This window comes from Magnolia sinica, chromosome 6 (assembly GCF_029962835.1).
Source record: "Magnolia sinica isolate HGM2019 chromosome 6, MsV1, whole genome shotgun sequence".
Lineage (NCBI taxonomy): Eukaryota > Viridiplantae > Streptophyta > Magnoliopsida > Magnoliales > Magnoliaceae > Magnolia > Magnolia sinica.
In genome coordinates this window covers 1,287,933-1,303,664 of record NC_080578.1, presented here as the reverse complement: position 1 = coordinate 1,303,664, position 15,732 = coordinate 1,287,933, and the positions used below count along the sequence as shown (strand labels likewise).

The window sequence follows — 15,732 nt, the reverse complement described above, 5'->3', positions numbered from 1 at the left end:
AGGTGAGAATCATTATTTAACCGTATATACAAAATATCAGCCGGAAAAAAGCTCTAATGGGCCACACGAATAGGAACAATGTAAAACTTTTGAAGGATATGCGTAGGACTTCGATGCATGTTTATGACTACGTGATAATCCCCAATCCAACATGCCCTTAGCATCGCTCCTCCTTTTTACATGCAAAGATTAGAGCAGACAAGGTGGACAGCTAATGTATACAAAGTCAACCGTGATATCATTCAGTCAATTTGATTTGAGTTTATAACCTTTCTAATGGAGGGTCCATGTGATTCTGATGCTTACGAAAAACTAGCAAATTGGAAGACATTTCCGGGTTTAAAAGAAAAACTTCAACCCTACACCTTTTCTAGAAAGTAAATACCGTTGCAACTTTCCAACGACCGACTTTCCCGCTGAGAGAATTACACTCTGGCAGCGCGCGCTTGATAAGCAGGAAATCTCCATAACTAAAATTCAATTGTCTAAATCATATACGTGTTAATTTGATGCCATCAATTTGATAATAATAAGGCTTGGGCATCAAAAGTCTCATCGAAGATGTGTGCAAAATTGAGTAAATGTGTAATTTATTTTCTAATATATTTGTGATACGGTATGTAACAAATATAATCTGTATTTATGATAGAAAAATGTGTATTAGCTCTAAATTGTTCTTAAAGATTTAAGGTTATAACTAGAGTTTGTGAAAAGAAATGTGAGGCTTGTTTAAATAGTTAAGATTATCTCTTATAAAATTTTACTTTCATAATGTATTGTTAATCATTTCGTGTCATAGTAATTTTTTTTTTCAAAACTGTTCTTTTTTTTTTAACGTAAAATTTAAATTATTCTTGCATAGACTTAGTTGTACGATTGCATGTAATTTATTTCACTTTATGTGCTTATGCGGCTCCCCAACGGAACCCTCTCTTACTAATGCAGATTCCCAAAATCTTTGCTTGAGCAATCCTGTCCGCTAATTTGGTGGACACTTGTTTGTTGAAATAGACAATCTGTGAGTAATGTCTGCCTGCGTATCAACCATCACACTGAGTATCAAACGATTCTATTCCCACTCATGCAAGTTGCAATACAGACGCCAATCCTTTTATTCCAAAGCAATATTATCCGTTTGAATAGTCCCGTCCCTTTTTCGTAAATCCAAGAAACACCGAGGCCATTTTCAGTAATCCGCTTCGAATAAAAATCCAGCCGGAGAGAGAGACTCCTCAACTTCTCCAAATGCGAGATAGACTGATGTTGGAAATGAGGAGCGGTTGAGGGGGGAGAGAGAGAGAGAGAGCAATCTCCCTGCAATGGCAAACAGCACCACCATCGGCACTGCAGCGAAGCGTAGCAAGGCCAGCAGCAATCAGTCCGGGCAGGGGCAGGAACAGGAGGAAGAGCAGCCACTGCTGCCCGGGCTGCCCGACCACATCGCCCAGCACTGCCTCTCTAATGTCCCAGCACCTCTCCTCTACTCCGTTTGCCGCTCCTGGCGTCGCCTCCTCTACTCTCCTTCCTTCCCTCCTTTCCTCTCTCTCTACGCCCTTCTCTTTTCCACCTCACCCTCGACCCCTCTCGGCTTCTTCTCCTTCGATCCCCTCTCCGCCACGTGGATTCCCGTCCCCAACCCCCCTCCTAACCACCCCCCTCTCCCCCACCTCCTCCTCCGCCACCCCTCCTTTATCTCCCGCCACCTCTCCATCCAATCCATCTCCATCTCCGGCCACCTCATCCTCCTCGCCGCCACCACTCACCGTCTACTCCCCGCCCTCTCCCATCCCTTCATCTTCCACCCCGTCTCCAACCAGTGGCGCCTCGGCCCCCCAATCCCCACTCCGCGCCGCTGGTGCGCCGCCGGCTCCGTCAGCGGCGCCGTCTACGTCGCCAGCGGCGTCGGCGCCGATTACAGCGCGGACGTTGCCCGATCCGCCCAGCGCTGGGACCTTAAGAATCCGAGATGGGAGAAGGTTGCGCCGCGCAAGGACGGAAAATTCAGCCGGGAGGCGGTCGATGCGGTCGGACTCAAGGGAAAGCTTTATATGGTGAATGTGAAGGGGAATGCTGCAAAGGAAGGCGCGGTCTACAACGTCGAGAGGGATCGGTGGGAGGAGATGCCAGAAGGGCTGCTTGCCGGGTGGACCGGACCGACAGCAGCCATGGATGAGGAGGTGATCTACGTCGTCGACGAAGAAAACGGCGTCTTGATGGAGTATGATCCGGACATGGATTGCTGGAAGGAGGTGATTAAGTCGAAGAATCTGAGAGGGGCAACGCAGATAGCGGCAGGCGGGGGAAGGATCTGTGCCATTTGCACGGGGAGCGCTGGCATCGCGGTTGTTGATGTGGTCAAAAGACCAGCGAGAATCTGGGTCGTTGATCCACCACCCATGACAGAGGTCATCGCAATCCATGTGCTGCCGAGGATGAGCAGTCCAGAATCCTGACCGTCCATCTTTGTTCTTATCTTTTCTTTTTCCGATTACCCACAGGCGCCAAAGGAAACCTTTTTTTTTTTTACTGTTTTTGAACAGTGTACAGGTTTCCATTCCCATTCTTACACTTTTTTAAGTACGACTTCTTTTTTGGATTCTATGTACTTTTCTTCTTCTTCTTTTTTTTTTCATTACTTTGTCCGCTGGAGAGCCATTTAGGGCATGAGTCCAAAATATCCAACGAATCCCAAAATTGAATAATATCCAAAGCTAAGTGGTAGAAAGAATGGACCTTTCTAGGCCCAGATCCAAAACTCCGGTGGCCATAAGACGTTTCTACTGGTAGGCGTTCAATTCCTACCGTTCCCAGATGTGCTTCAATTTCGGGCTCATGCCCTAAAATGAGGTGAAAAAACGGATGAGACATGAGCTTATCACAGTGGGCCCCACATGAGCTTACTGAGTTACCAAGTGCGCAATCTGCATCCCAGGCAAGGTACCACAACTTGTGGTACCACACCAGCTTTCGTGCCTATCACTAGGGGTATTAGTACCCATGGAAACTGTCAGCTCTACGATGAAGATCATCTTAACAAAAATTAAGCCATTCCACACATCAGGTGGGCCGCACGGTCTGACTCAACATATGACAGGTGTGGTACGCCTATTGGGACAATTTCACAGTAGTGATGCCCTACACGAGTGGCATGTTGTTGGGGATAAGACCGTACCGCACAGCTGGGTGTGGACCGTTGCCTGTCTGTTGTCAGTTCTGACGTAAAATGGAAGCCATTTGCCAGAGACTTCCAATTCCGTGGCCATGTCAGTTTCCAGTACAAGCCTTTCCACAAATGTCCGTGTGGGGCCAAAATGTGTAAGAGCCCCATCAACGTATTGCTAGCAAATCATAATCACGTGCAAAGATTAAGCTTTTGGACAGACAAGATGATTCTTATTTCAGATCACACACCTTTTGTTTTGTACTTGAACAAACAAAACAGAAAATAAGCGTTTTTAGAGAAATAAGAACAAAGCTGAAACAATGTGTTCAAGTTCCCAGTATGAATTCAGTTCATCCTCTCCCAGATAGATATCAAGGTTTGTTGGAGTGTTGAAAAAAAGTAGTGAGACAGATCAATTAGCTTCCGGAGCTGTAGGAACAGTCGCCAGAGAGGTTTCCTTCTTGAACACGCTTCATCTCATATGCCCATTCCAGGCCAGAGCAGTAGTGGAGAGGTGGATTAAACCTGCTGTCATTTATATCGGGAGGCAAGAATGCCCCATTTTCAACGAGGAATTTGACTGCTTCCTTGTTTCGCTCCTTGGCTGCACTGTGCAGTGGTGTCCCTGTTTCAGACAACATGTTCAAGAATATTAATCCACACAGCAGCAAGCTTACGCCAGATATCACACCATTTCAATTTGATTTACTTTTACAAGACCCTGTTTGGTTGCCATGCAAAAAAAATTTCTTCTCGTTTTAGTTAACAGTAATTATGTATCATATATGGTTATATAAATTGTGGTGGGTTGTCAATATTATTTTTAACCCTTTCAAAATTTTGAATACATAATTACTGTTGCTTAAAATGAGGTGAACTCCTTTTTAAGGAGCAAACAAACAAGGCCTCAGAGTTTTTGCAGAGAGAGAGAGAGAGGGCTCAGATCAGAGAATAGCTGGCATGAAGGTGGTACAAATTAGATTGTCCATTGTTGTCCAAGGAAAAAAATAGAGGAAAATTACCTAATTATTAATCTATATATGATATGCTGTCTGCCAGACCCACACGCATCTGTACACACAGCATGGGGTTGGACAATAACCTGTGCATGAGCTAGTCCCATCTTTCGGATCACCGATTGATCAGGCAGGCCATACTGGGATCTTTATGTAGACCCATAAGCAAGTTTTCTCTAATCGACCATTGTTTTCGGACTGGTGCAAGCCAGCCTATTTTTGTTCCAGGTTTTTTTTTTTTTTTTTTTTTTTTGCACACATAGGTCAGATGTTCAACATGTCACGTTGGCATGTGTGTGCATGAAGGTGCTTGAGGAGCCAGCAAACGTCATGGTAGGATCATGCATATATTAGCCATTCTTGGCACACTTTCAGGCCAAGCAAGCATCCATGACAAGAACTCAAAAGCAAACAATCCAATGGCAGGGGGCTCAGGTCCAAGTTTGATAATCCCTTTGGAGGTCCAATCTAACTGGTGCATTCAGTCACTGCCTTGTCATGCGTGTACATGTTAACCAACCGCATTTGTGTACAGCCTGGCAACAGGACCAGATTGTGACTATAAAAAGCAAGATTACAACTTGCAGTCAAACCCTCTACAAAATATCTTATTAAATACACTACATTTTCTTTTTCAGGGGATTGGGGTACTTACAGCCACATGCTCCCTTTGTTCTTGCATCAATGTTTGCACCACGCTCCAGTAATTCATCCATGACCTTGAGGTGGCCTCCCTGAGCAGCAAGATGGAGAGGGGTCACACCTTGTGATTTGGGGCCCCATGCAGGCACATTAACATCCATGCCTTCATCTAAAAGTCGCTTCACCTGTAAAAGAAAACGGATTTGGTAGAGGGAGATTATCAAATGTAAATACCTCTTGCAGTCCATGGAAGGGAACAAAAGACCATTAATGGTGTGTCGCACTTAGATGTTTATGTGCGACAAGAAAAGGAAAATGTCAGGAAAATCTCAATGTAATATTTCAATGGCAGGGTTTAGAATAGTACTCTGTAATGCAGTATGACTATTTAGCAAATGGAACAACAGAACTTGAGAGGAAGAAAAAGAAGGCAGATTGAAACATTCAAATAAACGAGAGGTCTCTTAAAATCACAATCAAACAGAAAGTGATGGAAGTTTGCTGAGGTTCTACATGAATATTATGCTGGAAACAATCAGCAAAGGGCTCCAGACTCAATGCAATTCCTGAACAAGGCAACACAGGGAACTGTTTCGGCAAAAAGTTCCAGAGAACTTTCAACTCTTAACCACCAAGCTATTAATCGCTGACAAATGCTATTACAACAGCTGTCCTAAAAACTCTGTGCAGTGCTGTCCTCATCTTACAAATGGCAAATATGAACTGTTAGTCTTGTCGGGCACTACATGGACAGGCTATGAACCAAAAGTTACAGCGATTAGACAACTCTGACCATTTTTTTGACTCTGGCAAGAATCCTAGCTCTCTTTCAAGGGAACCATCCCTCTTCAGCCCACTGATCAGTTGGCTACCACAAGGAACAAGCTAATCACGTCACATTTTAGTATGCCACCAACCACAAGGTGGGCCAGGACCAAATCAACTATCTTGACACACAAGTACCATCTATACAATTGAGCCGTCATGATGCATGCAACAAGGAACTCCATTACTCACGTGTGGCATAATAGCATTTCTGTCTTCTTTTAAAGGAGTAGAAAATCAGTAAAGGTAGATTGACCATCTCTTTCAGATAAAGTTCGAGAAAATTAAATGACTAAAAGAATAAGCAAACAAGGTGTTATAATCATGTCAGTTTAAAATTTCCTTAATGTGCAAGATAGAAGGCAAGGGAGATTAAATTACTAGAATGGTTTGGTTGTCATTTGTCCTCAATATAGATGCCACTAGACTGCAAGACTGAGCTTTTTTCTACGATCCGTAGGATAGAAAATAGGGTTGCAAAGCAAAGAGCCTTAGTCCAAAGCCGGCCCAGCCCATAAGCTCGGGGAGATGACTTGGGCAAAACCAGGCCTAGTAAGACAAAACTCAGCCTAGCTAGCAATATCAAATTGGTAGGTCCAGACTCAGCTGAAGCATTGAGCCTAAAGGAATACTCAAGCCAAACATAATTAGTTATCAGGCCTGAATAGAGCTGGACACGAGCCAAACTGAGTCAAGCTTGGCACAGCTCGGCTCGGTTGAGCCAGCAGCCTACCCTAGCTCGAGTTCGGCTCGGCTTAGTCCTCGAGCCCGACTGGCCAGCTCGGCTTGGTTTGGTCAGCAGCTTGAGCCAAGTTCGAGCTGGAGGTTTAGAGCCTAGTTCGAGTTTTCTTTTTAGTTTTTATATGGGCGGGCTCTATTTTAAATATTATATATAATATAAAATATAATATATTATTTAAGTTATATATATAATATTATATTATTAAGTTATAATTCGAGCCGATTCGAGCTCGGCTCGAAATTCTTCCGAGCTCAAAAAATCAGCTCGGCCCAACCTAGCTTTCGAGTCGAGCTTATCCAAGACGATCCAAGGGTCCAAGACGATCCAAGGGAGTTAACCGAGCTAGCTCAGTTAGCGTACAGCTCTAGACCTGAAAATTAGGCCAAAATAGGGTTGCGAAGCTAAGAGCCTTAGTCCAAAGCCCGCCCAGCCCGTGAGATAGGGGACAGGACTTGGGCAAAACCAGGCCTAGTAGGACAAGGCTTGGCCTAGCTAGCAATATTAAATTGGTTGGTCCAGACCGGGCTCAAACATTGGACCTAAAGGAACACTCAAGCCAAACATAATTAGTTATCAGGCCTGAAAACTAAGGCCAATCCTGGGGGCGTGTAGGCACAGCCCAAAGCAGGAAGTACTTCAAGATGGGTGCAGCTGGACATACGTCGGGCTGGGTACAGGCCAACCCCGCCCACTCGCCACCCAAATAGCAATCAAGGCCAAACTGAACTATTAGGATGAAGAATACTCCGTTATTGTGCCTGAAAACTCAGGCCTAGTCTCCTGCTCATTATATGAGCTGGTAGAGAGTGTATGAGAGTGATCCATGGTTCAATCCCTGATAGAGTTACCTTTCCCCAAAAAAACACTCAGGCCTAGCTTGTGAGGCATTATCATTATCACTATCAATGGTCCTGGCATTGTCCCAGCTATTGGGCCAAGCCAGGCCAAGTAGGATAATACTTAGCCTAATAATATTAAATTGGTTGGGCCAGGCCGGGTTGAAATTTGGGCTCAAAAGAATACACGAACTGGACCTATATGTTTTTGTGTGTGTGTGGATTGTGGAATCATATTAACCTAACTAGTTATCACACCTGAAAACTCACGCCTAACCTGTCAGCCTGTGGGTTCAGCCCAAGGCAGGCTGGACTACAGGACTGGGACAGCTGTCAAGCTGGTACAGGCCAGCCCCACCCAGTTGCCACCCTAATAGCAAACGAGGGCAGGGTTGAACTATCATGACAAAGAATACTCAGTTATAGAGCCTAAAAACAATACCCAGTTATAAAGCCTAAAAACTCTAGCCAGCAAACAACTTGCTCATTAAAATAAATAAATAAATGAAAACAACTTGATTATGGAAATGAGAAATGTAAACGGTTATCATACACTAGTAAAAAATGAACCATTTGAGGGGGGGTTTAGAAAAAAAAAAAACATATGCCTGGTGAAATTCAAGTGAGAATGGCCAAAAAAGTAAATGCATGGTACAGGAGAAGATCCTGCACTCATTACCTATCTCAATGTACAGAAGTACGCCACAAGCTATAATAGTCCGAAAGTCATTTTAGATTGCCCTCAATAGTGAGGTTAAATAAGAAAGAAAGCACCTGAAAAAAATAATTTAAAAGCATCCCCAAAGTAGTTGACTTGCCTACCTCTAATCAAACTAAGCACTCATTGAGACCCCTAAGCCCATCTTCTCAGAACCCACATCAGTAAGGAACCCTCAATTTAACCATCAGGCTTTACAGTCAACTAGAGAGCCAATGACCTAGCCAAAGTAATTTTCACTTTTTGACTACAGTACAGACACCTATCAGTCACAAAGTCTAGTTGGGGGTTCTAGCACAAGGTGCCATCATACCCATATATACATAAGTTGTACAGATTATTGTCACTTGCATAGATAAGATGTATTGTCTCCTTGAGAATTGAGCAGTTGATAAGTGGGGCAATAAAGGTCAACATCTAAATTGTCGATGTAACCAGATTCTGATTAAAAATAACCTCTGAGGTACGCCTGCCAATGGGTCGGGGCAACCTGAACATACCACCCACACCAGGTCCAACATAATGCTTGAACAATCTGAACTGCCAATTGTGTAACCCACTGTAGCCAAGTGCCATTCCCAAAAACATAATGCTTGAACAATCTGAACTGCCAATTGTGGACACTTGTTTGTTGAAACAGGACCTTTGTGTTTTTTATTTTATTTTTAATCGTCCAGTCAGTATCCACAAATCCTATAGTTAGATAATCAAATAATCTTGATTTTTGGTTAAACATCTGAACTGAAACCCATCATTTGGACGGTTTAAGTTGAATCACTTGTATGCTAGGTGTGCGAGTTTTTAACTTTTAAGTAATTTATAAGTGCCTGTGTAACATCCATCTCACTCTGTCAGTATCAAAGTTTTCTCTTTTACTATTTTTTTGGTTAGCTATACCAAAAAAGAGGCAGTGATGGAGGAAATCCATGCAACAACTGTGGGGGGCCCAGAATAAAGTGTTTGACACATCCATTCCATCCATCATTGAGACAACTCATGTTAGGACGTGAGTCCAAAAATCAGGCCACTCTGAAACTATAGTGGACCACGCTACAGGAAGTAGGATGGGATGTGTACCATGCACACCTTAATGCAAAAAGTTGTTTTCTCATGTGTTTACCAAACATGCAGTTTTTCACACAAGTGATTCCCAATAAACCATTTCAGAGAATAGTTTCTTGAGAATGTATTTTGCACTTGCTATAAGCAACACCAAAGGAGGCCTCAACCAAAGAAAGTAAAGGGATTTTCTTCATTATTAGGCTCATCTAGATCAAAGTTTAGTGGTTTCTTACATGGTTTTAAAAATTCTCTTTAGTATTTTTCTAGTTTTCCAAAACTATGCTCTTATGTGATGCAAAAACTATCTCTATTATATGTCTCTCTAATTTTTCTTCTAGTTTAATCTTCTTAATTATTTTTCTTAAATTCCATTTTTTTAAAAATTAATGTTGGAATTAAAGTTTTCCATGAATTCCCCAAATTTTGGAACCATCGAACAAGTATTGTAGAAAATCAATGCTTTCATATGCTTAAATTGGAATTTCGGTACTAGTTTTGTATCAAACCATGGATTTGCATAATTTTCTAAAATTCAGGATTTTAATAATTGTTTTATAATCTCAATTAGGTCAAGAATTAATTTGCATAGAAATTTCAAGTTTTGCATTAAAGATGACCCAAAATCCTACACTGTTGTTCTACATTCAAATTTCTACACTATGGCTTTGAATTCTAATTTTTTTTAGGACGTTTATGTAAATTTCTTAAAATTTCAGATTTGTTTTATTTATTTAAAAGATTATTTTATTGGTGGAAATTCTAGGAGCATGTGTTTTATGTACAAGTCAAGGTAGCCTGTATTGGTATCGGTTGGCGTAACGGTGTCCTCCGATGCTGATACGGATACGGTGGTATAACGGCGATACGGGGGCGTAACGGCCCATAATGGTGCAATTTATTTTTTTTGCCAAAAAAATATGAAAAAATATGGATTAAATCCAGAATATTCTAAGCATTCCAAATATGCATTCATTTATATATTGGAACATGTTTATGGTGGTGTAACGGTCCACTCTTTGGTGAGAAGTTGTATCGGACTGTCTGATGAATTTATGAACCAGATAACTTGAATTTGACTACAAAATTCATATATTTAATTTTATAAATATCTAATTTATATACTTAACAATTTGATATCATTTCTCCCACTAGTTCTTTAAAAAAATGAAATTAAATTCAGGTAGATGGCATTGCCAATATGGGGCTGACTTGGAGGACCAATCCATGCCCCAAATTAGCCTCAAATTCATGCAATTTATTAGCATTATCCCACTTATGAATTGGTGGACATTTATTGGATAGTGAATCATGAAAAAAAATTAAAAGGCCCTATTTTAAAAAATAAGCGTCCACAAATAAATAATTAAAACTATTCAAACAATTTGATTTTGGCATTGTGAATTAGCAATTGCAGTCCATAATTTAATTGGTAAATTTTAAGTTAATACATGTCTCGTGTACAATTTTTTAAGGGCCCAAATTAGGCGGGACCCAAATTGTGAAGTGTAGCATACGAGTGTCAAAGTTTTTTAGGCCCCACCCGTGATGAATGTGTTATATCCACACCGTCCATCCATTTTGCTAAATAATTTTAGGGCATGAGCCCAAAAATGAGGCAGATCGAAAGCTCAAGTGGACTGCACCATAAGAAACAATAATAATTAAATGTCCACCATTAAAAATTTACTGGGGGCTACAAAAGTTTTAAATCAAGCTGACATGTGTGTTTTCCCTTCATCCACATCAATGTGACCCAATTAACAGGTTAGATGAAAAGTAAACATTACAGTGGACCCTAAGAAATTTTTAATGGTGAGCATTCTATAACCACTATTTCCTATGGTGTGGTCCACCTGAGATTTGGATCTTACTAATTTTTTGGATCATGACCTAAAATGATGTGGCAAAATGGATGGACAGCATGGATAAAATATATACATCATGGTGGGGCCACGCGGCACATGTACAAAAGCGTCCCACGCACATTTCTTTGAAAGCCGATTAGGTGGTGTACCTCAATGACATACATATATTGACGTCAGTAAGTCCTGTGGGTCTGATCATGAGGTATGTGTCATATCTAAACCATCCATTCATTTGACGAGCTCGTCTTAAGGCTTGACACTAAAAATAATACAGATCTAATTATCAAGTGGACCACACTGCAAAAAGCAGTGGGGGATTGAACGTCTACCATTGAAACCTTTTTTGGGATCACAGAAGTTTTGGATCAATATGAAATTTGTTTTTCCTCTTCATTCAAGTCTTGTTGAGCTTATGAACAAATTGGATGGAAAATAAATGTTATGGTGGGCCTACGAATTGTTTAACGGTGAAAATCATTATCTCCGCTGCTATTTTTGGTGTGGGCCAGAAGATCTTTGGATATGATTCATTTTTTGGGTAATGCTCTAAAATAATATCTAAAAATAGATGAACGGTGTAGATATAACAAATACATCACTGTGGAGCCCATGTAACTTTGATCTCCTTTGAACCGTTCGTACAACTTAGAGCTCGAGGAGTGTCAGTGCTCGTTTTAGCATGACACGTACCTACAGTAGCTATATAGCTATAGTTGGTGTGTGGTACACCAGTCGATCGACTTCCGATTTCAGATGAAAAAGACAGGAGAGAGGGAAACCGAAAATAAAAAGAGGGAAAGAAGAGAGAGAGAGAGAGAGAGAGAGAGAGAGAGAGAGAAGAAAAAGAAGAAGAAGAAGGAAGAGGAGGGCCGCAACCGCAACAAGGCGAGAAGAAGAAGGAGAAGAAGGAGCAGAAGAAAAGAAAAAGAAAAAAGAAAAGTATGCTTCTTTTTTTTCTTATTTTCTTTAGGCCCCCGTAACGGCCGTTACGGTCACAAAATTGGGGGGGTGCCCGTTTCGACCCCGTATCACGTAACGGTGTCGGCCGTTACCGTTACATATAGGCCGATATGGCCGTATCATAACGGATACAGGACACCTTGGTACAAGTGTGTTATATAGAAAGCACATATGAGATTGTTTTTGGAAAGTTTATTTTAAGTATGATTGAATATGAATACTTTATAAAGGTTTGCATGTTCATAAAATATTTTTCGAATGTCTTATATAAATTTGAGATGTGGATTTGAAAAGAAAGTCATGCATCGTGTATTCTACAACACTGGTAAAGAAAATAGTTGAGTGATTGATGTCCCATGGGTTGAGATTCCCCGAAAGCATAAATAAGTGGGGTTGTGCTAACCTTAGGTTGAAAGACCTTATACACCATTTGGTACATCTTGGAACCTACACTTGGTCCGGGTGAAGTTAGCATGTTGTTGATGTTGCAGCATTTACACTAGAGAATATTTAGTAAACTGTATGACCATCTTGGTACCAGTCCCTCAACTTGGTCCAAGTGGGTGAGCTTGCAAGACTACAAAAGACCACTAGAGGCCGAGTGTTGGCCAACTGTAGTAAATTGGCCCTGGTGTTTCTAATGGTTAACTATTCATTCTTGCATATCTTGTTGCATTCATGTTTCTACTATATTAGAAAACATGTTTTACCTAGTCTTTTAAATTCAAGTTTTTGATTGCGAATACTCTTGTTTCTAAATATCATGTTTTATTTGGTTTTTTAATCGTGGTTATTTTTGGGAAACTATGAGAGACTTCCTCACTAAGTTTTGCAGCTTACCCTTTCAGGTGTTCAGTTTCAGATTTGGATATGGATGATAGCATGCTAAGAGAAGAATACTAGATTTCTTTCTATTAGTATTTTAGTTTCCTTTTGAAGTTTTATTTGAGATTCATTGTCATATACATTAGTAGATGGATTATTAAACAATAGATTTAGAATAGAGTAGTTGATTTGTCGAGTGATGATTTATTCATGAGACATAGATACTACATTATTTCAGTGAACGATGGTTTGATTTTGGAGTTTATGTTTTATTCTTGGTATTTTGTGATGGATTGTATGAGATTGTGGAGTGTGATTGTATAAGACTTGTATTATATTCATCTCGTACCCTAGAACACGGGGCCGGGGTCATCGTACTCGAGTGTTGGATTTTGGGCTGTTACGGCTCGGCATCAGAACTAGGTTTAGAATCCTCTAGGGCCTAGGGTAAAGTTTTGATTGAAACATAGAGATTTGGACATAGGTTGTACACCTGATGTGATCTGAGACTACATGCATGATATCCCACTGTAGAGTAGCACTTACTAATCAGACACCACACTGATTCTAGAGGATCATCACCTGTGATATTGTTGGTTTTAGACAAGAGAAGTGCAACAGATAAAGAACATGCACAAAGTAAGTCCAAATGGAAATGCCTCGAGGGGACCACACTAGGAATGTGCCTAATCATTGCCTGTATAACTTTTTCTTTATTAATGATAACTAAATCTTGAAACAAACAAATGTAACCTATGCTCCACTCTATAATAATAATAATAATAATAATAATAATAATAATAATAAAAGAAGAAGAAGAAGAAGATTGAGAGATTAAAAAACCCTCAAATTTGACAGAATGGAATTTTAATCTGAAGTACAGCCTCCACTCTAGAGTCTAAGAACCATCAGAACATCACAATTCAAGAGTGTGAAGAAAGGGAACATACGATAAAAGTAATAAGATGCGCTAATAGCTCTGGAGCTTAGTTAGATTGGAGGCACAAAACCCCAAAAATCATAGCCTCTTTCACTTCTCCAATCCAATATCCTCAAATTCAACAAACTACAATCAATAAAAGAATTCCATTCCACAACTGTATTCCACAAAATAAGGGGGGGAAAAGAAATAAACTCAGTCAAGTTCCACAATAAACTACGGAATGGCCTTTATCAAGAAAGCCACGTCAACAAGCAACAGAGAACTGAACCCCTAATCATCACAAAATCCAGTCAAGACTCAGTTAAAGTTTTTTAAGCGTCGATACTAGGCAATAATGCAATCTTTAAAACAAAAGTCATATAAAGAAGAAACAGACCTCCTTCAGATTGCCTTTCCGAGCACCAATATGAAGCAGAGTCCAGCCTCTGTCATCTGTGTCGCCAGAACACCTAAATGACCGCCTGCTCGACAGCTGCCGCCGAAGCGGCACCACCTGTTCTTGCGGCATACCTTATCCAATTCACAAAATAAATAACCCCAAGAGGCCAATGACAGCTTTCTTTACGTCGGAAGAATCACAGCCCTTGAAAGACAGAAAGATATACGGAAGATACCCTAATGCTCTCCAAATAAGATGAAATCAGGAGATCTGATTCGAGATTTTACATATTTCCAGAGCTTTCAAAGATCAGAGAGTTACGGAGAGATGAAGGAATGGTTAGCCATGCCGTAGGGTGCGAAAGGATTCAAACCAGGGCCCAAGACACGGAGATTCTGGAAGGAAGAGAACGGGAAAACGATCGAGGAAAACCAGAGCAGTGACGGAGAGATTATCATAATTGAAGACCCGAACACCAGACAATACAGAAAATCGACGTGGGTGAAAAGGGAGAAATTCAGATGAAACGTACCTCCACAAACGGATTTCCGATGAGAATTCGAAAGGACTTTGGCGGGAACATGAGGATGGAGATGAGAGATAACAAAACCCTAGATTGATGGAAAACGCCTTGCTTTTGCCGTTCGAAGGGGCTGGATAAGGAATTCCGAATATTTATAGGGAGGTAGCCCTAAGCAAGCAAAACCGCAAACGGTTCGGTCACGTGCTTAAGCCAAAGAGGTGGGCTATCACGTGAGGGAGTTATGTGCTTGCGAAGACCGGCATCGTGCGGCAGTGCTAGATTTCACAGGGCGCGGCGGGATGGACTGTGAGGCCTATCTTGATGTATTTTACTTACATCCACGCGGTCCATCCGTTTTTACAGATCATTTTTTTTTTATCATGCTTCCAAAAATGAAGCAGATGAAAATCTTATGTACACCACACTACAGGAAACCGTGTTTATTTAATAAACACCGTTAAAAACTTCGTGTGGACCACCTGAATTCTTATTTTCCATCCAATCTGTTGATAAGGTCACAGGGACCTGGATGAAGGGACCACATAAATATCAGTTTGATCCAAAACTTTTGAAGTTTCTAATAGTCAATTACCATAGTTTCTCGTGGTGTAGTACACCTGAGATTTGATAGACCGCCTGTAAGGCACGTACATCAAGGTAGACCCCACAGTTAGGAATCGCCCAGAACCTACGCTGGATTTCACATCAGTAATGTTAGAATGTCCTTTGTATTTATAGGATGCTTTTCATGAGGACCATGCTTGGCATGGATCTCCAGTGGGAGGGGCCGAAATTTCAGTTCTGACAAGTGGGCCCTGGTTAGTTAAACGGACACGGATTGGGTGTTGAGTAGTTCACAACTTACCTCGGTGTTTGAAATGAAGTGAATGGCGAGATTTGATTAGTGGGCCATATGCTATTAGATATGAGTCTAAGCCTTTTTCTAAGTTTTTCGATTAAGTTTGTACTCGGCCCATTTCTGTATACAGCCTCACCAATCAAATTGGCCACGTCATTTCATCACCAAAGTCAGTGGTGAGCTCCTCACCACCCAATCCATGTCTTAGTTAAGGGCGTGTTTGGATTCAAGTTTTGGTTATATTATATTATATTCCGGTACTGTTAATGCATACACTGGCGATATTCAGAATATATCCAAGGAAAACCTGTCACTAACTAATGTTTGGATAAGACGTATTGTCGTTCCATGTATACCATTTGTAGTGCAGAACC

The 15,732-nt window shown here is 41.0% G+C and overlaps 2 protein-coding genes across 3 annotated transcripts; one reads left to right on the top strand and one right to left on the bottom strand.

The window, feature by feature from the left end:
• The first annotated feature begins 1,054 nt into the window (after positions 1-1,054).
• On the top strand, positions 1,055-2,599 carry LOC131247888 (F-box/kelch-repeat protein SKIP25-like). The gene has a single exon (XM_058247825.1). It carries the CDS (start codon positions 1,320-1,322, stop codon positions 2,451-2,453), a length of 1,134 nt encoding a protein of 377 aa, XP_058103808.1. The 5' UTR covers positions 1,055-1,319; the 3' UTR covers positions 2,454-2,599.
• A 772-nt stretch (positions 2,600-3,371) lies between these two features.
• LOC131247889 (phytochrome-interacting ankyrin-repeat protein 2-like) lies at positions 3,372-14,648 on the bottom strand. Of its 2 annotated transcripts, XM_058247827.1 has the most exons (4): positions 14,509-14,648; positions 13,974-14,371; positions 4,835-5,006; positions 3,372-3,788 (listed from the first exon to the last, which is right to left on the bottom strand). In XM_058247827.1, exons 2-4 carry the CDS (start codon positions 14,103-14,105, stop codon positions 3,580-3,582), a joined length of 513 nt encoding a protein of 170 aa, XP_058103810.1. In that variant the 5' UTR covers positions 14,106-14,371; positions 14,509-14,648; the 3' UTR covers positions 3,372-3,579. The 2 variants fall into 2 exon arrangements, with proteins under 2 accessions (XP_058103810.1, XP_058103809.1); XM_058247826.1 differs by having other exon boundaries at positions 13,974-14,633.
• Between the last annotated feature and the right edge of the window lie 1,084 nt (positions 14,649-15,732).

Bases quoted from the DNA above. Each gene is read 5' to 3' on its own strand.
- LOC131247888 (XM_058247825.1), top strand. From the start codon at position 1,320: ATGGCAAACAGCACCACCATCGGCACTGCAGCGAAGCGTAGCAAGGCC.
- LOC131247889 (XM_058247827.1), bottom strand. From the start codon at position 14,105: ATGCCGCAAGAACAGGTGGTGCCGCTTCGGCGGCAGCTGTCGAGCAGG. The intron at 5,007-13,973 runs GTCTGTTTCTTC...TTTCTTTTACAG, and splicing joins GGAAAGGCAATCTGAAGGAG to GTGAAGCGACTTTTAGATGA. The intron at 3,789-4,834 runs GTAAGTACCCCA...TGTCTGAAACAG, and splicing joins AACAAAGGGAGCATGTGGCT to GGACACCACTGCACAGTGCA.